Here is a 26,823-nt window from a genome sequence, read left to right as displayed (position 1 = left end):
GCTTGCACTTTCTGACTCCTTGCCGGTTCGTCAACAAACGTGAAACGTGAAAGCGAAAGGGTGTTGTATTTACGACAGTGTAACCGTACATTACCTCCAAGCCTGTAGGGGGAGCTCCATAGTGGGCTTTTTGAGAAGTTACATTGTATTGCTTTAAAGGGATAATCCGGAGTAAAATGCACTTTAGATCAATTTACGGGATGTTGGGAGTACATACGTTGAGTTGACATCAAAATCATGTCATTCGGATGTGTTTTGAGAATTTCGATTTGACCGTTTTTAGCCAAAAGTCGTTAGCCTGCAAGTGAGAGGGGCATATCGTATCGCCGCTACAAAACGCTATTTTTATAACTCTTCTACAGCTCCAAACAACATAACACTTACGTGGTAGTGAGTAGAGGGTCCCTAAAGCCAAACCGAAGTGTCCCGAGGTCTTCATGTGGTCGGATAGAGAGTCCAGAATGAATTTAATCAAACCAGTACCTTTCCGGAATGATCACTCCAGTCACATGCAAAAGACGTCTTCCGTCAACAGGAGGCTAGCTCACGCGAGACATCACGTCACGTGACATTTCAAAATTCCAACCTGTTAGTAAGCTAGGCTTTGCTGTTGCATACAACTTCATTTCACTTTCGAAAAAAATACTGGACTATGTTTGTAAAAAAACTGCAACGAAATTGTGAATTTCCAGAGCGTGTTACTCCACACTCGGCAATCAACTCCTACGGACTTTCCGCTAAAGATGGCAGCTGCAGCAGCAACATTTCCGGAAAGGTACTGGCTTGATTAAATTCATTCTGGACTCTCTATCCGACCACATGAAGACCTCGGGTTGCAATAAGAGTACTTTCAAATAGCCAAATAAGACAAAAACACTTAGTTTAGTCATTGAGATCAGAGTTCATTTGTTTGGGTCATGGCTCATGCTGTTGTTTACAACTCATCTACATTCCAGGTCTTTGGTCAAAGTGTCTTTATCAGTGATAAATTGTAGTTGAAGCTGCGGGCACCAGCGGTTCTTGAATAGCTTTAAGTCATGACTTTACTCCACTTTTAGTTTTAATTAGACTTTTCTTGCATTGGACGATTTTTACACTTACTGAAATGTTCTTATGTGCAAGTATGGCTGCAACATTCCAACAAACAAGGACACGACACACCTGGTCATTGGGAACACAAATTCACACCCACTGGCCAACCCCTCTCTGTTAATGTGATACTACATAAAGAACATGTTTTATTTTTAGCTATCAATGGCTATTGGGGGCATGACCTTTTGCAAGAACAGCTCTGATATCAACATCACGTCACAAAGTTCTCAGGAGCTTGTGCAAACTTTAACAAATCTGGAGCAGGAATGCATGACATCAGTATAATTGGGTTCAGTTTGGTTCACACGAGACAAATGAAGGTTTAATTTGGGGAGAAGGAAGCTGTTTTATAAATTTGTCAAACCTGCAAAGAGGATTTGATTTGTCTATTAACAGTTATCACATTACTATCTTATTTCACTTTTCTGGTAAAGTTACATGGTAAAATTGAGAATATGGAGCTTATAAACTATTATTAACCCTCTTGCAGGCACTGTTGAAGTTACATGTAATTAAAATGTGATAAAAATGTTAAAAAAATCACTGACTGAGATGTTCTATGTTGCAATAAGAGTACTTTCAAATAGCCAAATAAGACAAAAACACTTAGTTTAGTCATTGAGATCAGAGTTGATTTGTTTGGGTCATGGCTCATGCTGTTGTTTACAACTCATCTACATTCCACGCCCTTATGTCAAAGTGTCTTTATCAGTGATAAATTGTAGTTGAAGCTGCGGGCACCAGCGGTTCTTGAATAGCTTTAAGTCATGACTTTACTCCACTTTTAGTTTTAATTAGACTTTTCTTGCATTGGACGATTTTTACACTTACTGAAATGTTCTTATGTGCAAGTATGGCTGCAACATTCCAACAAACAAAAAACTAGTCAGGAACTTCTTTAATCCTTAAAAGCAATTTCAAACCTCCAGATGACAGAAACCCATAAATCAGTTTACATTCTGCAATCTGCTGATGGGATTTACGCAACATGCACGTTGCATCACCAACAAGGAAATGACATGGTTCAGCACTGTAAACTGACATGTTCTATGTTCTATTTTTAGCTCCTCCAGAATGTGGTTTCAAACTTATCTTGCAGCTGCCTTACGTATAGACCTTGGTTTTCAAATAATCCACTGATACTCCATAGGATCCATTATATTGCATGTTTGAGATGTTTCCCTGCTTCGATTCGTTTAAATCAGGTGTGTTGGATTAGGGAAATCTCTAAAACAAACAGAGTAGAGGGTGTAGAGGAGCAGGACTGGATTCATTAGCTCTCTGGATAAGTAATGATTTAAATACAGTACCGTTTAATGTGCTTTTTTTTTTTTAACCTTCTCCTTTACATTTATCTACAGCATTATGCTGTGAGCTTTTTTGAATGGTATTCTACTGGCAGCATTTTTGCCAACGAGTTCCTAGGGATCCTATTGGCTGCGTTGAGCCGAAGGGAAAAGAAATACGATTTCAAACCTTTTTTTCAAAGGAATCTTTGGTTTAAATCTTGAAGATATTTCTATTTTTTAACCAGTTTCTTTGCCATATAAATGACAGATTAATATTGCTATTATACGCATCATGCAAGTTTTCACAGTGCCAAGAAAAAATGACATAAGTTGTGTCTGAAAGTGCTCTTTCATTATGATGAGATCACCACACAGTCCTCTACATAGTGAGTGATAGTGTCATTTGAGAATACAGTTGTTAGAAAGGAAGTTCATCAACCCATAAAGGTACACTCAGAACAATAAATACGTCACCAAAAAGGGGCCGACATAGTAAAGTGACACCTTGTTTTATATCTGCAACTCAGATTTACACTTCCTTAAGTTGCATTGTCAACAAGGACACGACACACCTGGTCATTGGGAACACAAATTCACACCCACTGGCCAACCCCTCTCTGTTAATGTGATACTACATAAAGAACATGTTTTATTTTTAGCTATCAATGGCTATTGAGGGCGTGGCCTTTTGCAAGAATAGCTCTGTTAATGTGATACTACATAAAGAACATGTTTTATTTTTAGCTATCAATGGCTATTGGGGGCGTGACCTTTTGCAAGAACAGCTCTGATATCAACATCATGTCACAAAGTTCTCAGGAGCTTGTGCAAACTTTAACAAATCTGGAGCAGGAATGCATGACATCAGTATAATTGGGTTCAGTTTGGTTCACACGAGACAAATGAAGGTTTAATTTGGGGAGAAGGAAGCTGTTTAATAAATTTGTCAAACCTGCAAAGAGGATTTGATTTGTCTATTAACAGTTATCACATTACTATCTTATTTCACTTTTCTGGTAAAGTTACATGGTAAAATTGAGAATATGGAGCTTATAAACTATTATTAACCCTCTTGCAGGCACTGTTGAAGTTACATGTAATTAAAATGTGATAAAAATGTTAAAAAAATCACTGACTGAGATGTTCTATGTTGCAATAAGAGTACTTTCAAAAAGCCAAATAAGACAAAAACACTTAGTTTAGTCATTGAGATCAGAGTTAATTTGTTTGGGTCATGGCTCATGCTGTTGTTTACAACTCATCTACATTCCACGCCCTTATGTCAAAGTGTCTTTATCAGTGATAAATTGTAGTTGAAGCTGCGGGCACCAGCGGTTCTTGAATAGCTTTAAGTCATGACTTTACTCCACTTTTAGTTTTAATTAGACTTTTCTTGCATTGGACGATTTTTACACTTACTGAAATGTTCTTATGTGCAAGTATGGCTGCAACATTCCAACAAACAAAAAACTAGTCAGGAACTTCTTTAATCCTTAAAAGCAATTTCAAACCTCCAGATGACAGAAACCCATAAATCAGTTTACATTCTGCAATCTGCTGATGGGATTTACGCAACATGCACGCTGCATCACCAACAAGGAAATGACATGGTTCAGCACTGTAAACTGACTTGTTCTATGTTCTATTTTTAGCTCCTCCAGAATGTGGTTTAATAAGTAGATTTTATATGTCACATTTTGCAAGAAAAAATCTGAAAAGGGAGTTTTTACAAACAAGATTAAACTGCAATATAAGCATAAAACAATCATACCTCATCATAATACCTCAGATGTCAATTGAAAAAAAAGGAGAGAGTAAGGGATTTTTACTTCAATCTCTTCCGCAGTCATGAAAGTCAGGCATGCAAAGACCATCTAGAGCTATCGCATTTATCTGCAAGTTGCTTCACACTGCAAATAATCTAAATATAGAAATGCAGCTGTTTTACTGCGATATCATCAATGTAAAAAGCGTACCACTATGACGTTTTTCTGAATCAAGGTTGCATCTGAAAAGCTCAACATAAGAATTTGTGGTGCAAGGAATACGAGCCAGCACTTTTAAAGTTAATTTGATTACAGCAAACAACTTGATGTGCATTTAACCTGAAGCTTTCTGAGCCCCTGAAGCATTTGCCCATGTAGGAAAAATGAATGCCAACTGGCTTTTTAGTTTGTTTTAAGTCACATATTCTCATATTTATTGCTGTTCAGCTTGTGCATTTGCTTTAAATGTGCAATTTTAATTAACTTTGACTTGACTTTGACTGCATAGGTTGCTTTTAACTCATTTACACCAAATGGCGTCAGCTTCCATGTAATAATGAATTAATGAAAAAAAAAAATCCTACCAGTGAGAATACAACAATCTGTAATGAGCTAATTTGTTCTTTCTCTTGCTCTTCTTTCATATACATGGACATGAACACACCTGTAGAGACTGGGAATAAGAATTTAGTGAAAGCAGTTATCTGAAAATTTGAAAGATGAACTCTTAGTTTACTTTAATCTTTATGTTTGTTCCGCTTTTACTACCTGTTTGTTAACTGTCAGAAATAAAAAAAACACTTGGTTAAGGCCAGGAATACGTCGACTTTCAAATAAACCTTTCCACAACATCTATGAAGCATTAGAAATGGTTTTTTTTCCTGACATTTACTGTGTAACAAGACAGCAAGCAACTCAAAATGTGGTGCAGATGCAAAATACTTTAAAAGTTGTGCTGAGAGTCATATATTACTACGATGATTTTAGGTTTGTGCTCATTTCTCATTTGTGTCAGAAGGGTTGAGGCAGAAGTTGGGACAAATATACTGCAGATGTTATAATAAAACTTGGTTAATTCTACTGTATGTGCACAAAAGTGTCTCTTCACCAGCAAATCAAATCAAATCAAATTTATTTGTATAGCATATTTCATGTGCAAAACAATTCAAAGTGCTTTACATAAACTAAAAGCATTGCAGCAGGGAGTGGAAGAAGCATTAAAAATACATAAAAGAATATAAAGAGAAACAAATGAAAGAATTTAAATGGATTTAAAAACAAGCAACAGTCTAGAAAAATTAAAAGATATCGTGCAGATTTCATGCATAGACACATGAGAAAAGAAATGTTAGCAGTAGAAAGCAGCTGCAACAGGAGCAGAGTCTGTGTTGATTTTTGAACATGTATTACACCTCAATAACAGGGTTACCAATACATTGTGAGCAGGGTGCCCTGTAGGCACCAGCACAAGGGAAAATAAGTCATTCAGCAGTGCGGCCAGTGTTAAACAGAAAGGAAGTACGTCCGGAATAAACCTGAAACATATATGAAAACCACGGGATTCAATTACATCCTTCTATGATCGCTTGGATGATGTTTGTCCAACACTGAATATTTATACGTAGCTATGATGCATATGCCAACCCAAGTGCTTAAACAAAACTCCATTCAAATTTTGAACCGCGTCTCTTTGTTTCCTGTGAAGATGATCTTATTCTAAAGAATCATTCTTTACAAAAGATTTATTTTTAACTGTTATGTTTATCTATATTGTGTCACCTTAATGCTTTGGTTCTGCTTTTAAAAGATCTATACATCACGACACCATTAAGGTTGTCTTTTCACCTCTCAAAATGACACAAAACCACTGAAAGAATAAAGTAAGATAGCAAAGCTAAGATAAGGTACACATCTGGCTGAACGCAGCTGATAACAAACTTCGTCATCTTCCAGATATCCTCCAATATGACTAAGATGAACCTCAACTGACCTACAAACAAACACTTGACTTTCTGAGTGACTCAAATAGTCATGACTCATGACTCTGGCCATAATCCAAGGTGAATATAGCGGCATGGTTTCAAAAGGATCAAAGGATATTCTGAACTTCTTAATTGTTAAGTGCCCGTTGAAAATATCGAAGATATCACCTGTTTTGATTGACCAAAGATTTAGTTTAAATCTTTCATTATGAGATTCAGTGAATTCTGTTGACAGAAATTCAATGATCTTCATGACTTTGTTTTCATCAGTGTGCAGAATCATGATGTCCTCGATGCTGATTTTCCAACAGAAGTCCCAGAACAGGCGAACCAACGGTAGTTTCAGGAAGAGCCTTTACTGTTTTTGAAGCTCTTTGTGGCCACCATAGTTTCTCCAACTTGCTTGGAAGGTGCAAGTACAGGTGGTGGGTCTTCTGTATCCTTGAGCAGTTTGGGATGAAGTCAGTTTGGTTTAACTTCAGTACTTTAGCCTACTGAGGATCAAAACCAGAACTTATTCTCAAGTTTCCTTCTTTTATTTTGATCAATTCAAATTGATACAGCTTTATATAGTGGGAAAACAAAAAGAACTGTTGTTTTTCACGTGATTTTAGCTTACTCTCCAGGTTAAGTGCTTGATGCTCGTAACATACAATGGCATTTAGTAAATGCATATATTCATGCATATAAGACAGTGGTATAGTAAGAAGGACTGCACACCTACGTGTCCAAGAGGAGATGGATTAAATAGCATCAAATGAGCAAAAATGCTAAAATTGTAAACAGTGAAATGCTTTTTCTCTTTTGATGTTTTATTCATCCATTCGTCAGCAGTGGATTGCTGTGTCCAAACATTTTTTTACACTTGAAAGGCGTCCGCAGTCAGATGAACTTTGAACCATTTCCTGGTTTATATTAACAATAGCACCTGCCATGATTGAATCTTGCTGCTCTGGGAAGTCCCACAGACATCGTATTTAAGGCGGGCCGTGTGTGGTGTGTCTGACATTCTTCGAAGACTCCTTACACCTCTCAAGCTTCACACTACAGCAAAGCAAGAGCACCGCCCTTTGAAATGGTTGAAAAAATGTCAACCGGCAAAGCGTGTCTCGTGGTAGCTCTGTGCTCCCTCGTTATCCTCACCACCTGCATCAGCAGCACAGAGTCAGGTGAGTCCATTTGTTCATAATCTCTCTGTAAAAATCTATTCATGTGGCTTTAAAAAGGTTGTATACAAAGATTTCTTTATACTTGGCTTGTGTGTTAACAGCGAGCTGCTGCATGAGATACACCAGGCGTCCACAACCCTGCAAACGACTTTTGGGCTACAACATCCAGACCATTACCGGCTCCTGTGACATCAATGCCATCATGTGAGTTAACAGCAGATTAGAGTGCTTAAATGAAGGTAGACAATCCTATGATACTGGCTATCCACAATTTACTGTAATGCTTTGAGTTTGTGCAATTAGATTATTTCGCTCTTTAACATGAAATAAGAAAGTAAGAAATTGAGATGCTCTGGGGCAAAAGAAAAAAGACACAATCAGGTGTCATGTTAACAGAACAAAACTGGAAAAAAATGCAATAGTCTGTCATTTAAGACAAAATTCTCACAGATGAAAAACATCTGGATTTATCAAATATCATTTTTTTGACAGTTTAATTAACCAACTTAATAAATGTTGCAGTTTTGCTAGAAGAGAATGAGTTATAGTTGTAAATTAAAACTAATTGCTGGACAAAAAAGAACAAGATGCAAAGATAATTTGACCATCCACGGGGTAGGTAATGATAACAAGAGGTGATGACAGCATTTCCACAGCTTAACTTAACTCTTGCTTAACCTGCTGCTCTGTGTTCTTTCATGAACACTTTGTAAATCATTAACAAACAGAGAAAAGGCGTGTGTGCGTGGAAGGTGTGCAGCGGGACTTTTTGTTTGATTGAAGCTGGTTTAATCATGCACCAGAGACTCGCAGAAGGGGAAGGAAAAGCAATCACGTGACCGTGGTTATCTGTCTGCTTCACAGCTTCCACATTCCAGGCAGGTTTGTGTGCGCCGACCCTTCAGTGAAGTGGACCCAGAGAGGGATGAAGTGTGTGGAGTGAGTATAAGAAACAATCCCCTCGTGTCTTATTGTTAGTGTATCACCCTCAGCTGCTCACTGAATCAAATTTACTTGTTGTTTGCAGTGAGAGGAGGAAGGTGGCCGCTCAGGTGCTGCAGGAGAAAGCCTCTGAAGCTTCCGTCACATCCGCTCCGCAGCAGCAGACGAGTGCCTAACCCGGCAGAAGTACAACCTCCCATTCTGCTTTTCACTTTTCAAGAAGCTGCATCAAGGGATTTGTGCACATCTCTTTCTTTTATCTGTTCTGTTTTATAAACAGGGACGTGTAGTATTCTTAATACGCTATAATAAGCTATGCCAAATGAAATCAAATGAGGAATGAGAACACTGTTTTTCTCTTATTTATGTTGATGTTTAATAGCTCTGACATGTTTTTTCTCAGAGAGGAAGCATGAAACGTTTAGTTTTTCCAGAAGGTCGAATCTTGTTAAAGATATTTTTAAAAGAATTTCATTTAGAATATACATGTATTATTTATAAACTAGTTACACATTGTGGAAAAGCAAGAAATCTGTATTTAAAAGTGCTATGAAATAGTAAAATATTAAATGGAATATAATGCACAAAGAAGATGACAAAACGGAGGTTTTTGCATCAAATAGTGAATATCTGTCACAGCGTGTTTACCCCAAAGTGAAACTGATAATGAGCAATATGAATAAACCTTTATCCTTCCTAATCCTTTCAAGCTTGTGTTTTATATGTCCTTTATGTACCCAACACTGGTCAGAGATCTCCTGTAAAGCTTCACTGAAGTTAAAAGTTAAAAGTAACCTTTATTAATCTCACTTTACTCACTAAACTTTCTCCATTTCCACATTGTCCTGCCTAGCTTTGGCACGCAGTTCAGACAAGAGACATCTTGCTAATGAAATAAAATCATATACATATAAAAATGTGTTTGTATTAGAATGAGGTCATGATTTTCATTCACTTTAACCACAGAGGTAATTATTCTTTAATCAGCTTATAAAACAATGGGGAAACTCCCTGGTCTGAAGAAGGCAGGGGGCTGACCCAGGAGCTCAGCATGGTACTTTATCCCCCCATTTCCTTTTATATAGTTGCAGTGTTAGCAGGGAAAGCCCCCCGAATATAAAGAGGTACCATGATTTATTATTAGACAACATATCACTCTTAAACCACTTTTTGGGAACAGCCTAGAACTATTGAACAGTTTTCTTGTGGTATAAAGTAAGTTTAATAAACAAGCACAACACATCGAGTCAATCAGGAATCATAGCTAGGCAAGTCAAATTTATTTGTATAGCACATTTCATGTACAAAACAATTAAAAGTGCTTTACATAAAATGAAAGCATTGCAGCAGGGAGTGGAAGAAACATTAAGAATACGTAAAATAATATAAGGAGAAACAAATTAAATAATTAAAAGGAATTAAAAACAAGCTACAGTCCAGATAAGTTCAAAGATATCATGCATATTTCATGCTTAGACACATGAGAAAAGAAATGTTTTTAACCTGGATTTAAAAATGTCTCCATTTGGTGAAAGTTTAATCTCCACTGGCAGTTTGTTCCACCTGTTTGCAGCATAACAGCTAAATGCTGCTTCTCCATGTTTAGTCTGGACTCTGGACTGGACCAGCTGACCTGAGTCCTTGGATCTAAGAGCTCTGCTGGGTTTATATTCTCTGAACATATCACAGATGTATTTTGGGCCTAAACCGTTCTGGGATTTGTAAACCATCAGCAGGCTTTTAAAATCTATTCTGTGACTGACTGGAAGCCAGTGTAAATATTTTAAAACTGCTGTGATGTGTTCAGATCTCTTAGTCCGGGTTAAAACTCTAGCAGCAGCGTTCTGGATGAGTTGCAGATGTTTACTGCTCTTTTTGTTTCGTTGCCTGGCAACGGGCCAAGTGGCATTTGTTACAGGGCTGCACGTGGTATGGCAAAGAGAGCAAAAAATCTTTAAAATAAGCATTTAATACCAAACGGTAATTGATCTGTAATGACTGCTGCCTCAGTTTGTAAGTTTGTTGTTTTGTTCATTTCTTCTCCAAACAGGAGGCGTGTGGACAGAAATCTACTTTGAACATTACCTGTAGATAAGAGCCCAAACTATCCTTTGCATTATGAGTGACACATTTAAGACTTTTTTTGGGACGCAGCGCTCCCTCGCTGCATGAATTTTTCTCCAAGCTTCTATATCTGTATCCATTTGGACCTCTAAGTAAATTTGAACTGATCCTTTGTGGGTTTATACAAAACTTAGCTGCATATCCTAAGGGGTTGAAGTCCTCGTAATGTTAAATTAAGCAACAAAGACAAAGAAAAGTTGTCTTACAGGTATTCCAGACATTATTACATCAGATGTAATAATAAATTGCTTATGATTTACCCTGCACTTGGAGTGTAGGCCTTTACGGGTCCAACTAAATGCTTTTCTGAATTTCACGTCAGCAGAGCTGCTGTTTGAGGGGACCAGTCACAGCAGACTCAGCTTTTTGTGAAGGTGGCGCCCCCTGGCTTCACAAACAAGTGGCATAACTATCACTCTGCTGGCTGTTTCACGAGTACTTTAAACAAACAGTACAGCCACAATACAGGGAAATAAATTCAAACCCACTCTAAGCTTAAATTTAGCTCTAGAAAAAGAATAAAAAAAATCATTATTTACAGAGAGTACAGACAAGCAGGGGTTAAAATAGGATTGTACATGGTAGAAGTGTAGGTGGCAAACCCACCAATCAGTCATTAATAAGTCTGATAACAATAATAACTTTAACAATTGCCTCTGAAGGAGAGAATGATATAAACAAATATCAAAAGAAATTAAAAACACACATTTCAAACACTTTAGTATACACTTAAGCATTCAATTTTACATCAAATGTTAAGGGCAGACATTTCTTAAACAACATATGTGAAAATGAGAGTATAATAAAGCTTGTTTAGCTGATGTGAAATTAAGTTTTGCTCCTATTAGAGGCGAGGTGAAACAAGTAGAAGGCTGCAGGCTTTTTCCTTCTCCTTTTCACAGCACACATCACCGAAATATTGTACAATTTACTCTAACGTTGTGCTCCAACCACTAAAGTCCTGACAGTGAGAGAGTTTAAGATAGCTTTGCTTTAGAGTTTATTTTTTTAAGTTTGAACTCACCAGCTCATTCACTGAAACTGAAACTATGTTCTTCTACTACTGCTTTGTTATCCACATTCCTGGATCTGAAACTACCCCAGAGCACCCGGAGGCTGAGAAAAAGCAGTTCACAGCTTCGGTTGCCAGCTCTGTACCACACTCCTTTGCTCTCAGGTCACTTTAAATTTTTGTGGGCTCTTGATGCCGTCTTTGTGGCCTCTTTAACATGAAACGGTTGTGGCTGTACATGTGCAGGCCTCATGTGGAGATTTGTATTTATGACAGTGGTGTTCCATCCCATAACTGTAGGGGGAGCCAAAAAGCAAAAAATAGACAAATCCTCTCCTGCTATTTTAATTTGATAATAATGAATTTGATTGAATTGAACTGTATCTTTAAAGTGTCTTGAGATGACTTTTGTTGTGAGTTGGAGTCTTGGACTGCTCTGGAATTTTGATAAGGACGTAGTTTGCGTTGCACAGAAACAAACATGGAACAAATAGACATTTAGCTGCTTGACAATTAACCTCAAAATAGTTTCAAGCAGGGTTTCTAAATACTGAAAATGGTCTTTTATGTTGATGCTTATGCTTTGATGATTTTTTTAAAACCTTTTTTTGTTTGTTTGTTTGCTTGTAAAAGAGAAACCCATCCATATCTGTAAAAATGGACTGTACACGTGGCACATCAGCACACTGGTAGTGTCACTTTCCAGCTGAATTCATGCTCGGTTTGACTTGGTTTGACTGGAGGGAAACAGTTCAACTTGCTCTACCTGATTTTCTCAGTGGACATAAACACGTTTTCAGATAAACATCCCAACAGAACAAGGACAAAGCAGTGATTTACCCATTTCCTTTCCATCAAGCCGTCTCCGTCACGTTCAGGGTGAACCTGCGATCACCAAGTTCATCTCCACTCTGTAAAGCCTGCCGCAGTTTTTCCCAGAACACCTCAGGGTGCTTTTCGGCTCGCGGCCAGCTCAGGTAGGTTTGCCTCTTCAGCAGTTTCCGCATGCGGTGGTAAGGAGACAGCAAGTAGGTGGGAATCTCCTCCAGAAATACCAGGATCAACACATCCCGATGCTCGTCAAACAGACGGAAACTGTGGAGGGAAGATGGAGGAAGAGCAGACTGAAATTATTCAGAGTTCAGGATAAAAGAGATACACGAATATATGAAAATAAGGAAATAGTCAAAAGGAGAAAGATAATAAATATTACACTGAAGTACTGCTGGCTGCAAAACAACTCAAAGATGTTGCAAGATGAAAATAAAAGGACACAAAATAACTCAGATCTCAGAATGATGCAGTAATGGTTACATATGTAAAAATAGCTTCACAGACGCAAACCAACAAAATGATCAAATGACCACAAACGCATAAAACCATCACAGTGATGTAAAATGTGAAACAATCTCCAACGACATAACAAAATGACCTCAAAGACGTGCAAAATAACTACAAAGAGACACAAAATAACTACAAAGAGACAGAAAAGGGTTATCAAGAAAGGAAAAACAACTGCATCACTTTTAGTCTGGGTATCCATCTCTTCTATTGTTAGGCTGGGGGCCCTCAACATATGTGTGCCCAGGGGCCCCCTGTTCCATAATCTGTCCATGTTTACTCTGCTTAAACCATCAGATTACCTTGCTGCCTGGACTTCTCTGGAGCACCATTCACTCTCGAGGTATCTGCGGCTGACAACACAGATGGTCTTCCTGCTCCCATAGATGGCATCTGTGATGTTATCTATAATGGCCCTCCCTGGGGACGAGAAGAGCAAATAGAAAAGAGTCATTAAAAGATCTGAAGGTTTGTATTCCCTCAGTTCAGTAAAGTAGAGAGCTTAATCTGCCCCCCGAATTTTGGCTAATTAATTTGAACTATCAAATAATAATTAAATCAAATAGATTCCGCGACATCTTTAGTAATTGTAGTCATGTGTAATGGTTTTATGAGTCACTGTATTGATGATGAATATGTATTTTAATATCTAAAGTCATTAAAAACCGTGATTTGGTTCTTTTTTTAAATTTCTTTGCTGGGGACAGAGAATTATTAATGTACGGAGATATGAGCTTTCAACCAAAAACTGCAAACTTGTGCTGTCCATCACCTCAGATGTGGTGTTTACCCGTCCCACCAGTGCTCGTTCATACAACACAATACTGTGGCTACATTATTATGAAGCATAGATAAACACAAGTAGCATCTCAAATGCAGCAGAAGCTGTGTGTCCCAACACATTAGTAAGGATTTGCTAATCCTTTTAAACCTATATTCAGTTAAATACACTACAAAGACATGATATCTAATGTTCAAACTGATAAACTTTATTGCTTTTTGCACTCATTTTGAATTTAATGCCTGCAACACGTTCCAAAAAAAGCTGGGACAGGGGCATGTTTTACCACTGATGACATCGCCTTTAAGCACTCAGTGACCATTTAGGATCTGAGGACACTAATCGTTGAAGCTTTGTAAGTGGAATTCTTTCCCGTTCTTGCTCGATGTTACGACTTCAGTTGCTCAACAGTCTGGGATCTCTGCTGTGGTATTTTGTGGCACTCTTTTACCACGAAGCTACGCTGTTTGAAGACGTGCAGAAACAAACATGCACCTGCCCCAGCCAGCCCCCTTTTTTTGGAACGTGTTGCAGGCAACAAATTCAAAATTGTTTTTCAAATTTACGTTTTACTCAAATTCATTGGAAACTGCAGTTTATGGTAAACTAGAAGATAGTCCAGATCCCACTAAAGCTTCCTTATTGGAGGCCCATAATAAACGCATGGGGCTGGGAATAAACCTTTTTCATTAAATAAAAGTCATTAAGATAAGAAAAGAAATTCATGAGAATTAAGTGGCTGTTTTGGCAAAAGTTTTGTCTAGTTAATCAACACATCTGCTGCCAGCAGTGTTTAAGAAATCTGTCTAATGAGTTTTCGAGACTTTTCACTGAAAACCACAAACTTGAACCTCTGCAGAAGGAAAAATGAAAGGCCTCACTGGAATCAGTAGGATTAATCCACCCACTGAATTTAATGAATTTAATCACAGTCCATCTAAAAGAAATAATGGTATTTCCATTGCGACTAAACACTCAAACTCTTGTATTTTACGTTGCCTGTTGTTTGGCAGCTTGTGTAAACGCAGACTTACCTGGTGCAAAGTCCCGATGGTGCAGACACAACCTCCAGCCCTGCTGTCCTTCCAGTTTTGGTAAGAGCTCGTCGATAACCCAAGGCTCATCATGGGTGTTGTAGGAGATAAAGGCGTCATACTGATTAGGAGCTTGCTTATTCTTATGCTTTGTGTCAAACAGCCAAGCCAAGAAGATGTAGTAGGCATAAACCAGCTGCCACCTCATGAAATGGTAGGTGAAGAATGCCACCATGAAACAGAGGATTGTACAGGTGGTGCAGACATAGTAGATAAAGCCAGTGTCCACTGAGCAGGATCGGATGTCGAAGTCCAGCAACCTTTTATTTTTAAACTCAGCTGGCTCGCTGCAATTAAACGTGTAGCCGTAAGCAACTTGTGTTTGTACACTGGTTTCCATCCAGTTAATGAAAAAGGCATTATCACAGTTACAGGTGAAGCTGTTCCCCTGGAAGTCCAGAAAAGATAAAGCTGGTAGGGATTTTATTACTTCTTCAGTTATGACTGAGAATTGATTATATTTTGCCTGCAAGAACTGCAACTGGGTCAGGTTGGCCTCTATAAAGAAATCCAGCGACTTCATAACTGTCCTGGATATGTAGAGGCTTTTAAGGTTTTGAATCGGGAAAAACGGCTGCGCAGTGAGATAGCTGAACTCGTTTACACTAAGGTCAAGTGTTTCGAGATTAGGCGTGTAGTTAAACGTGTCTTTGTGCAGAGAGGCCAGGTGAATGTTCCTGGCACTGAACAGTGTAAGATTCGCCAGACCTTCCAAAAAGTTGATGGGTAAAACAGACTTTAACCTGTGACTCTGTTTAAGTATGGACAGCTCCCTCAAACGGGAAAGGTTAGAAAACGGTGGATTAGTCAAAACTGCATCCTTTTTATATGAAATGTGATTTTCCCTCAGGTCCAGTCTTCTTAGGTTGATAAGAGCATTGAACGCACCGGTGTTTATGTCTTGTGCTGTGATACAATTTGACTGAAGCTGGATTTCTAATAGAGTTGTCAAGCCAACAAAACTATCATTATGCAGGTTCGTAATTTGATTTTCATGTAATGATAAGTTTTGGAGGGACTTCAAGCCTTCAAATTCCTTCGGTTGGATAGTAATTAGTTTATTTCCATTTAAATGTAGCCTTGTAAGGTTTGGCAGGTATGTTTTGAACGCGCCCTTCAGTTTGACTATGTGACTGGTCTGTAATTTCAGAACTTGCAATCGTACCAGATCCTTGAAAACACATTCTTTAAGAGATGGGATTGAATTCTGGTAGAGGCTCAGCTGCGTGAGCTTTGTCTGGTTGTCAAAATCGTAACAAGAAATCTCGCTGATGTCGTTGCTGCTCAGATCCAGCTTGGAAAGAAAAGGTAGGTTCCTCGTGGCGGATGGAACGCGTGAAAGTTTGTTTCTACTCAGAGTCAGAATCCTCAACCTTGTGAGTGATCTGAAGGCGTTCTCGTCAATATAGTGTATCCGATTGTCTGTTAAGTCCAACTCAGTCACGTTAACACACAGCTTGAAAAAATAGGGGCCGACAAAGTTAAGCTTGTTGCTTCGAAACTGCAGTGTAGACATTGTCGGGATGGTGCAAGACATGTTGATGAGAGCGCTCAGGTTTTTAGTCATTTTGTTCATCCTGAGAAAAGTTAGTGAAAGGTTCACTGCTCCAAGTAATGCCTGCATGTCCTGAAGAGCCAGCGGGAGCCCACTAACATCAAGCCTGGACACTTGACTGAGGAAAGTGCTGTTACACACGTCCCAAATCATTGGTTTTTTACTTGAGAACCCACCAATGTTAAAACGCGTGAGATTAGTAAAAACATCACCGGTGATCCTAAAGTCCTTGAAGGCATTTTGAGACAAATCGATGGCAGAAAGTTCCAGTGAGCTGTTTGTCAGTTCCCACGAATGAAAAGTGTTGAAACCATTTCTTATAAGTACCACCTCCTGTAGCTTTGGCAGATGCTGCAATATCAGACGAACTTCGGCAAGTTTTTGCAGTTTGTTGTAAGAAACATCCAAGAACTTCAAGTTAGTCATGGACTTAAAAGCAGTGGAGGCCACTTCTTTGATGCGATTGCTACCAATTCTGAGTTCAACGAGGCTGCTCAAACCTTCGAAAACGTTCTCTCCCAGATGAACAAGTTTGTTGTTATTGAGGTTTAACTTCTGCAGGGAAATCAAGCTGGAAAAAGCACCGCTGTCTATGTGGGAAATGTTGTTGCGATTCATGTCTAACCGTCTCAGGACTGGTAGAGCTGGGAAATCTGATGGTTGTATTCTCCGGAGTCTGTTTGCAGATAGATCGAAGTTCACCAGTGTTGGAGGAAGATCTCGAGGAACAGCTGTTAGTTTATTGCCCACACATATGGCTTCATCGTTGGTGATTCGGCAGTTTTTCAGTATAAACCCTCTAACAGGAATGACAAAGATGCCAACGTACATCAAGAGGAAGACGATGCAAAGTTGAAAAGGTTTTGGTTTGACTTTGTCCTCTTCCAATCCCATTTTTAAATCTTTTTCACAAATTCAATAGTTCAACTAACACCGAACTGCAATTTTTCCACCTGTAGTCCACTGGGTCATTGCAAATTCAGCCGGTGAACCTGGAGATTCGACAAAATTTGCAAGATTAGAACATTATTGTAAGTTATCCTCATATTTTGATGCCGTCATTGTGAAATCAAAAGGCAACAAGTCATGTCGCAGACTGTTTAAACTTACTGGGTAATGGTGAAGGTTAATGTACAAGATAGATAGATAGATAGTTCGATAGATAAATACTTTATTCATCCCAATTTGGGAAATTATTGTGTTGCAACAGCGTACAGAAAAACAAGCAAATAGAATAGAATAAAAATAGAGAGTAAACATCAGCTATAAACAAATCTACAGTATAGAATAAACATCAGAGAAATAAACAATAGCTATATACAAATCTACAGTATGAAGAAAGCACACTTACTGCAAAAAAGCTGGATAAGATGGTCCTGTTAGATCAGAAGAGTGACTGTGTTTTAAAGCGTGTGTGAGAGGAAATGTCTGAAAATGTCTATGTCCTCTTTCGATGAAAACACAGAGGAAGTGAAATTTGATCAGAGGGGTTGTTTTTTTTTAATTCATTTCTAAATGCGGGATTTGAAGGCAACAACTTTTTATGTTGTGTTGTGACTTTGTTAGCGTGTGACCTTTCTGGGCCACCGTATCACAGTGAATGTCAGATTTTCTGCAGCATCTCATATTAATAGATGCATTTGTACATTTCTGAGTTAGATACAAACAACTTTGATGTTTAATGTTTTTGGACACTGATGTTTCCCTTTCCTTTATCATGTGTCATACTGAAAGCTGTGGATTTGCCCATTTCCTCAAAAACGATTTCACTAACGCAGTAGACAATCATCCTCGTCCTCAAAAACACATTTAACTCCTTAAATTCATCAATCTTATGGTGTCAGTGGCTTTGGGCATGAAAATCAGGCTCATCCTGAGCGGAAACAGTGTTGATAGTAAGTGAACTGCATTCACCAAAAACTGTTATTTCATGATTATGCCTTACTTTCCCAAAAAGTCACAGTCTAATGGCAGTTTATTTTCATTGAAGTGTCACAAAATGTAATCCACTGGTCTGAGTTCTCAAATGCAACTTTTTCTTTCATGTATGCGTACGTGTGCTATTTTGTGAAGCTGTCATAAAGATTGTTAGGCAGGTTTAACAGGAAAATAAATTAATAAATGGAAAATGAATAAATATTTAAAGGCCGGAGGGTGTTGTGTTGTGTTTTTCGGACGGCATTTTTGATTTTCAATTTTTCAAATTTAGATTTATATAGCATAAGGATAGGTTTCAGGATTAAAAACTCTCTCACACATCAAGTCAATCCAGTCAAAACAACTATGGGCCATTTAGTTATATATTTGTTTATACCCTTCAAAACAGCCCACAGCAGCTTCCTGTGAAGCACCGCCCCTTCAGTCTTTGTTTTTGTTTTCTTAATAAGCCATATAGTGGGTGGGCACACCTTTAATCACTCATTCACCCATGACACATTGGGTTTTTCACTTCAATTCAATTTATCATTAGAGAGCCGAATCACAACAAAGTCATCTTCAATGATACAGTCCAATTCAAGCCAATTAGAGTCCACTTCATTGTGATCATATTCCAATCCAATTCATTAAATACTAAATGAGTCCAATCCATACGTACAGAGCCAAATTCAAAAACAGTTTTACTTCTGATATACGGTACCTTCAGTTAATGATAAAACAATAATTGTTGCCACTTCCTGCCTGTGTTTATGCAACAGCGTCACTTGGTTAAAGCTAGAACTCTAAACTACTTGGTCTGGGTTAGAAGACTAAAATACATTCTTTGAACTATGCCGTCATCACCGCTACGCTGTAAAACCCAAAATACCTCCATTCTTACTTTTTTCGGTGTAATGATTTTTGTCTTTGCTGGCTGATTTGTTCCACTTTCAACGTAAAAAGGCTTGCAGGGTGTGTATTAGGCCAAACTACCACCGAATCGCCCTCTATGTCTGAAACGTCTGACAGTTTTCTCTCATATTGAAAAACTACCTCGGAGAATAAACAAACAAAAAAAAGAGATCATCCCAAATAGTTTGAGAGCAGAAAAATTAGATCACATAAAGCTGACAAAACTGACAAACTATAATGAAAATGAACTCAACATGATGGACGCGAAGTGAAAGCTGGGGTAGTTCCTTTAACGGCTGGGATACTCCATAATTATTTCTAATAATAATAATGACTTAACTCACGGAACAGATTTTTTTTTGTCTGTATGCCTGAAGTGCGTGATTCAGAAAAATATCTTTCTATGAATCAGTGTTTGGAAAATGTCCACTCTTACCCAATCAGAGAAAGTTTTAGCTGGACTAAAACCACTTCTGCATTCTGGCTTTTGTTGAACAACTCCAGAATGTAATATATATAATCTGTTGTGTATGTTGTATTTATCCTAATTATCCCCTGATATGTACAACCTTTAGTTTGTAAAAAGTATGTAAAACATTTTAGAGCCCACAGAATAAGATGAGCCATCAGTATATAAACATCTAGTGATTTTCATTGAGAAAATTAAACTGCGAACTGCCACCACAATGTGGAGAAATGTTTTCTTTAAGCTCACGAATATCCTGATCCCTTTTTTAGCATCATCTTTTATATTCTTAATTCCTCAATTGAGTGGATGTGTTATTGATGCTGTTCAGCCTTGTTTCTGAACCACAACAACAAAGTAACCACAATTAAAAGAAAGAATGAATTCTGTTGATAGTCATCTGACACCGGTGGTTTGAACGGGGGAAATGTGTCTACCTTAACTGAAAGAGCCGTTTCTGTGATGTTTACCTGCAAAGTCGAGCATTTTAGACACGTTAGAGCTCATTAGAGAAGTGGTCAGAGTCTTACTGTGAGCACTAAAAGGTAGTGAGCAGTTTGAGGAACAGAGGTCACATGCCTTTACAGAACTGTGAGAAACTGATGTGAAATATGCATGTTGACTTCTTTTAATCTCTTCTTCACATGACCAACCATTGTCACCACCTTCATATGTAATACAAAGATAGTTTCTGATGTTGTTAGAGTTTGTGGGTTTTGTTCATTTGGTTTTAGTTTACGGGTTGTTGCTCTTCTAGTTTATTCTCTGCAATTTTCCATGTTTTTCCCACTTCAGTTATCCGAGTTTGATTATGATCATTGCTTTGGTTTCTCTGCTCTGATTCAGTTATTCTTAGTGTTTTCTTAGTGTTTCTTTGTGTACTCTGTTTCAGTTTTGAGTCTTCTTTGTATTATTCTGTTCGTTTAATAGTTAGTCTTTGGTTTAGTTTAGTTTGCCTGGTCTACACCTCTAGATATCTTCAGTTTTCTTGGTCTTGAGTCTTGATCGCTAGTCACACCTGTCTCTTATCAATTACTGACCTGCTGTCACTCAACTCATCAACACTCCCAGTGTTTTAGCTCTCTGGCCTTTCTCTTGGCCCATGGTTCTCCTCTCCTTCTGTTTTGTTGTGCTTGTTTTTAGGAAACTGACCTCTCTGTTGCAACGAGGGGAGAAAATCGACCAGAAGCTTACCTGCTCCCCAACAAACTTCTTCTGTACAGAGGAAACTCTGTATAATCTAATGGCAGAAAAGCTCAGACTCTACTTTTCAGGCTCTGATAAGTTATTCCATGTTAAATTGTGACGTTATGTCACAATTTAATGTTGTTGATTTAAAAATCCTAGAGGAAACAGCATCTGAAATCAACAACTCACACTCTGGACATAATACCATCCGACTTTTTAAAAACTGTTTTTACCTCAGTAGAAAGTGATCTCCTACAAATAGTTAACAGCTCACTGGCATCAGGCATTTTTCCCAAGTCACTAAAGACAGCTGCCTTTAAGCCACTCCTAAAGAAGAGAACTCTAGATGCCTCTATGATGAACAACTACAGACCTTTCTCTAATCTCTCTTTTATATCTAAGATTATTGAGAAAGTTGTATTTAACCAGCTCAACGACTTTCTGAATGAAAGTGGAAGTCTTTATAACTTTCAATCAGGCTTCAAACGTCATCATAGCACTGAAACAGCTCTGGTCAAAGTGTTAAACGACATCAGGTTGAATACTGATTCTGGTAATGTTTCAGTCCTGGTACTGTTGGACCTCAGCGCTGCGTTTGATACTTTAGATCACAGAATCCTGTTGCACAGGCTAGAAAACTGGGTTGGACTTTCTGGAGCGGCCCTTAGCTGGTTCAGGTCCTACTTAGAAGGCCAATTGTTACAATTGGCAGCTATGAATCTGAGCGAGTGGCCATGACTTGTGGAGTCCCCCAGGGGTCAATTCTTGGACTTCTTCTGTTTGACTTGTATATGCTCCCTTTGGGTCAGATATTGCAGAACTTTAACATAAATTATCACAGTTATGCAGACGATACACAACTTTATGTGTCTCTGTCACCGGACGACTGCAGCCCAGCAGACGTACTGTGTCAGTGTCTGGAGGAAGTAAACACCTGGATGAGAGAGAATTTTCTACAATTAAATGAAGACAAAACTGAGATCATTCTGTTTGGGAGCAAAGAGAAGAGGGTCAGCGTTGGTAAATATCTTGAGACTCGGGACCTTACAATCACTGACCAAGTCGGTAACCTCGGAGTGTTGATAGACTCAGATCTGACTTTCAGCTTTTTACCATCTCAGAAACATCAACAGAATTAAAGGTTTCCTCTCCCAAAAAGACAAGGAGAAAGTCATCCATGCATTCATCTCCAGTAGACTCCATTACTGTAACGCTCTTTTAACTGGACTTCCCAACAAGAGCATTAAACATCTGCAACTCATCCAGAACGCTGCTGCTAGAGTTTTAACCCGGACTAAGAGATCTGAACACATCACAGCAGCTTTAAAATCTTTACTCTGGCTTCCAGTCAGTCACAGAATAGATTTTAAAAGCCTGGTGATGGTTTACAAATCCCAGAACGGTTTAGGCCCAAAATACATCTGTGATATGTTCAGAGAATATAAACCCAGCAGAGCTCTTAGATCCAAGGACTCAGGTCAGCTGGTCCAGTCCAGAGTCCAGACTAAACATGGAGAAGCAGCATTTAGCTGTTATGCTGCAAACAAGTGGAATAAACTGCCAGTGGAGATTAAACTTTCACCAAATGGAGACATTTTTAAATCCAGGTTAAAAACATTTCTTTTCTCATGTGTCTATGCATGAAATCTGCATGATATCTTTTAATTTATCTGGACTGTTTCTCGTTTTTAAATTCATTTAAATTATTTTAATTGTTTCTCTTTATATTCTTTTATGCATTTTTAATGCTTCTTCCACTCCCTGCTGCAATGCTTTTATTTTATGTGAAGCACTTTGAATTGTTTTGTACATGAAATGTACTATACAAATAAATTTGATTTGATGAAACACTGTTATTGTTGAACTTCCTTATCCTTAAAACTGAGACAGAACCGAGTTTGTTTTGTGGTGGCAGTTTACCTCAAACACCCATTCTGCATTTATTTATCTGTAATGCATTCATCTCCTCTTTGTGGGGTGGTTGTTGTACAGCTGTTCTTGCTACTGTAATATTTGGATTTAAAAAGCACATTTATGTGCATCTAATGATTTGTATACATGTAGATGTTTACTTATGTGCAATTGCAGACCACTTGGTCAAATATCACATTCATTCTTGGTCCAGATGAGTGCAGGGGACCAGTAATTTCTTTCTTTTTTTAGGAACCGACTAAGTAGCCACGAACATCTTCACTTGACTTACTGACGCTGACACTAATGTGACCACAATGCTGCTGCTATTTTAGAATATGAACAGAAAAAAACACCACAGTGTCAAAAGCCAGATAAAGTCATTTGAAAATAGTGTCAACTTCTATTTTATATCACTGTACGTAAGAATTTAACCAAGCAAATGCATGAAGAAAGTAAATGAAAAAAAAGTTCAATAATTCTCTAATTAAAAATTATTTCTCTGACCTGATGATGCACAACATGAAAAGTTTAATATCCCAATTGTTTGATTATTAGACTACTTTGAATTAGATTTGTGCCACTGTCCATGTGGAAATGTGAGTATTATATTCAGGCAGAGTTGCGAAAACTGGTCTCCGAACACTAATCTTCAAGTCTTTGTTCAAGCTCTCACAATGTATCACAGATCTGCTTCCTTTCACATTGACAGCCAGCAGAGGTCTCTGTTACCATGGAAAAACTCAAAGGTGTATACGTCCACCTACAGGTGCATGATACAGTGTCAAATTTAAAGAAAACACATTTGACTGTTTCTACTGTAGTACTGTTCAATTACTGAACTGTATTAACCGTAGATGTAAAAGGCAGGAAAGTTGAGAAGTGTCTCCCATACTAATGTAACACAATGAGTCATACACGACTGAATAAACTGAACAATGGGCTGATTGTTGAATGGCTCCGTTTACAACACTGAATATGATGAATTGGAAATTCTGAAAAGCCCACAGTCAGTGCAGCGTATGTTTTTTTAAAGTCAACTCTGCTGTGATTTTGTGGAAACGAGTCATTGACATGAAGATAAAATTAATTCCTCACCTCATAGTGAAATATGTTTAAACTACCTGTTCAACCAAAAGAAGGAAAAATCTAATTGACCTGCAACAGATTTTGAGATATTTGTCTCAAATGTTCCAGGAATGGGTCAAATCAAGAGAAATATTTCACGAAATAAGACAGTGACTTGAACGTAGAAACTTGATTTAGCTGTAACTGTATCTGATGTTTTTGTTTTATTAAACCACTGATCGGTGCTTCCTTCGTTTGGGTTATTGAGTCATTTCTTAAAGTACTATTGATTTGAGGAGGCGTCCAGCTTATTGACTTTGTTCCAGTCGTTTTACTTGTTGAATTTATTTTTTGTTTCTTCTTTTTTGGATGAACTGGCTTTTTAATTCAAAGAATCTCCACAGTTCCTCGACAGGAAACCCTTTTTTGGTACCATAAACAGTCCCTTTAGCAGCAGAACCCTCTATTAAAGCTGTGCCACTAGAAAAGAATGACTTCTAGATGATCCGTTGATGAACTATGAACCAGGTAGCACCTGTCAACAAAAATAGTCTTTCCACAAACTTCCAACAGTCATCATAAAAAGTTAAACGGAAATTGTTTGGAAGGGAAACCAAGTAAGACGACATATTATGTTGTTTACTTGCAAGTTTTTAGCTTCTGCTCGTAAATAGACATTTCAGCAGATGAGTATTGAGTAAATGAGTATTTACAGGACAAAGGGTTTGTTCAATGTTTTTATTTACAGACTTTTGAAATATGTGTTACTTTAAAAAAAAAAATCTAGATGTAGAAATGAAGAAAAAAATAGTTTTCATCTGGGAAAATATACATATATATATAATTTACAATCATACTGTCAGAGATGTAAGTGTATACACAGATAGCCAGAGTGTTCAGACTTATATTTCAATCATCATAGAGGAAACCCACTTCCAGTTCTTCTTTTAAGTGCATCATATTAACCTGTGTGCTGCAAGTCCACTTTAATTTTCCCGGGAAGGCAAAGACGAGACCTGCCATCCCTGCTTCTCACTGATACGACTTGCCTTCTCTGGATGGTTTGTTTAGTTTTGTGCACGAGATTTAGAACACTAATTTTGTTCTGATACTTGCTCCCTGACAACATGCAAATACAAGGAGACCCATTTTTGGGTCTACTAAATATGGAAAAAAGAGTATAAAACCTCTCCAGGTGCCACGATTCAAGTGATCAGAAGAGATTCCAGTCTTATTTTTACAGTCCTTTAATAATGAATTGCACTGCACACGTGTCAAATATTTCTAAAATCTGTTTTCCATCTGAAATGTTTTGTGCATTACAAAATAACCTTACTTTTAACTCCTCATTTGGAGTAGGTTTTTGAGAAAAAAAACCCAGTACTTTATACAATAATACATGCATACACAAACAAGAAAAAAAGTGAAAGCAAGAAAACAGAAACCGATCTAAACCGTTAAAAGCATCACAAAGCAGAACATTTAAGTATGATTTAAATAACAGAAGTTGCCTGTTTCACCTCAGGGATCTCACGATGTTGCATATAATTAGCACAGTTGTGTTCATTATGCATTCAGTATTTCTTTGTTTGTTCTTCCTTACGTTTTCTGTAAAAATTCAGTGTTGTGTTTTGTCTTTTGTTATCATGTTTTCATAACAAAATGTTTTGTTTTACTTCGGGGTTACAATACTGTACTAAAGCTGCACATCTTCAAAGTAATAATGATTAAAACACAGAGGAAAAGTTTTTGGATCAGGCATCCAAAGGGAAGCATCTTTAATGGAAAATAGAGCAGGTCCAAGAGTAGACCCCTGAGGCACCCCACAGATCTGAGGAGTGAAGGAATATTCATCCATCCTTCCATCCATTTCCTATACCCGCTTAATCCAACTCAGGGTCGTGGGCGGGGTGGGGGAGTGGAGCCTAACCCAGCTGTCATTGGGCGAGAGCAGGGTACAGGGTTTGCTTGTTAAGCAAAATGAATAAAAATGAAAACCAGCTGACAAACTTTTGGAAAGTTAAAGAGTCGCATATAAAGGTGTCGGAGAAATCTTTAGAGATCAGCTTGAATGGATTGAGGTGTTTTTGTAGCTTGCCAACAACTTAGCTGATGTCACACACAGTGGTGGCAGGTAACACACTGAGTAGGCAACATGGAAAGGAACTCACAGCCAACAGTTCAACAATCGTGGCTGCAGAGACTCTCCTTCTCAATGATATGTCCAAGATTACACCATCTGTTGTGGACAAGCTCTGTAATCCTCCCCCTTTACTGCTACCTCTCTGTCTTTAGTCTCTGTCATCCTGTAGTCTTAAAGCTAAAATAATATTGCCTTCCTGATATTCCTGCCGCCTCCTCATCAGAGCTCAAAGCTTGTCCATTGATCTCCCACCTCCCATGATGATTAAGGGAAGAAATAGTTTCAACTTCATCCTCCTTTTTCTCCAATTTGTTCCTGCTCTGCATCCTAGATGTCCTCAATTAAACTAATCTGGATTTGGGCTCTGATTCCAGGCGTTGCCTGGGCTTTGGAAAGCTCAATCAGTTGCTCCCACATAGCAACAACCTTCCTGCTGGCATAGTGATGCATCATAACAGATGCAAAATGATTTTTTTTTAACCAGATTTACCAGCAGAAATCTCTCTGGCAGCACAGCGTCCAAAGCAGCACAGAAAGAGATATTATTATTGTTGTTTTTCCCCTAGAAAAAACCTCAGTAAATCTCAAGATGCAAAAAAAAGACACATCATGCCCAGAGAAGCTGCAGCAGGCTGCCACTATTGATAAATATGAATATTAACTTAATGCCAAACTAGTGATCACGACTTATTGTTTTTATTTTTTCAAATCAGTAAACAAGAGTGATTGTAAAGAAAGCTTCAAACTTCTGAATAACGGATGAGATGGGTCTCCCAGGTGCTCTTTCAGCCGCTTATGGATCCCATAACAGAAAATCGGTGGAGCATAGAGGAATTGTGGAGGTAGCTGAGGACTCATTAAGTTTCCCCACACAGCCGCTGAGGCAGAAAAGTGTGTGGGTACCCCACGTTTTCATGTCTCTAATGGCTCTCCATCACACTCACATTAGATATCTTACGAGAATATCACCCCCCTCCGTCATATCTGCATCACTTTATCGCTCCAGAGGGAAATACATCGATGTGTGCGCGCAGCATCCACCCACGGGGCGCGCGCACGGTTTAATAATAT

The 26,823-nt window shown here is 38.2% G+C and overlaps 2 protein-coding genes across 2 annotated transcripts; one reads left to right on the top strand and one right to left on the bottom strand.

Moving 5' to 3' along the window:
• Positions 1–6,709: 6,709 nt before the first annotated feature.
• Positions 6,710–8,932, top strand: ccl20b (chemokine (C-C motif) ligand 20b). Its single transcript, XM_075452353.1, has 4 exons — positions 6,710–7,298; positions 7,400–7,502; positions 8,163–8,237; positions 8,326–8,932. The coding sequence occupies exons 1-4, from the start codon at positions 7,205–7,207 to the stop codon at positions 8,414–8,416; spliced, it is 363 nt and encodes a 120-aa protein (XP_075308468.1). The 5' UTR covers positions 6,710–7,204; the 3' UTR covers positions 8,417–8,932.
• Positions 8,933–9,575: 643 nt separating this feature from the next.
• Positions 9,576–17,557, bottom strand: LOC142369830 (uncharacterized). Its single transcript, XM_075452230.1, has 4 exons — positions 17,499–17,557; positions 14,533–17,139; positions 13,020–13,137; positions 9,576–12,471 (listed from the first exon to the last, which is right to left on the bottom strand). Exons 2-4 carry the CDS (start codon positions 17,039–17,041, stop codon positions 12,231–12,233), a joined length of 2,868 nt encoding a protein of 955 aa, XP_075308345.1. The 5' UTR covers positions 17,042–17,139; positions 17,499–17,557; the 3' UTR covers positions 9,576–12,230.
• Positions 17,558–26,823: the final 9,266 nt, after the last annotated feature.

The sequence above is a fragment of the Odontesthes bonariensis genome, chromosome 20 (assembly GCF_027942865.1).
Source record: "Odontesthes bonariensis isolate fOdoBon6 chromosome 20, fOdoBon6.hap1, whole genome shotgun sequence".
In the NCBI taxonomy this organism is placed as follows: Eukaryota; Metazoa; Chordata; class Actinopteri; order Atheriniformes; family Atherinopsidae; genus Odontesthes; species Odontesthes bonariensis.
The sequence above is the reverse complement of the archived record's forward strand: the minus strand, read 5'-3'. Positions and strand labels throughout refer to the sequence as shown.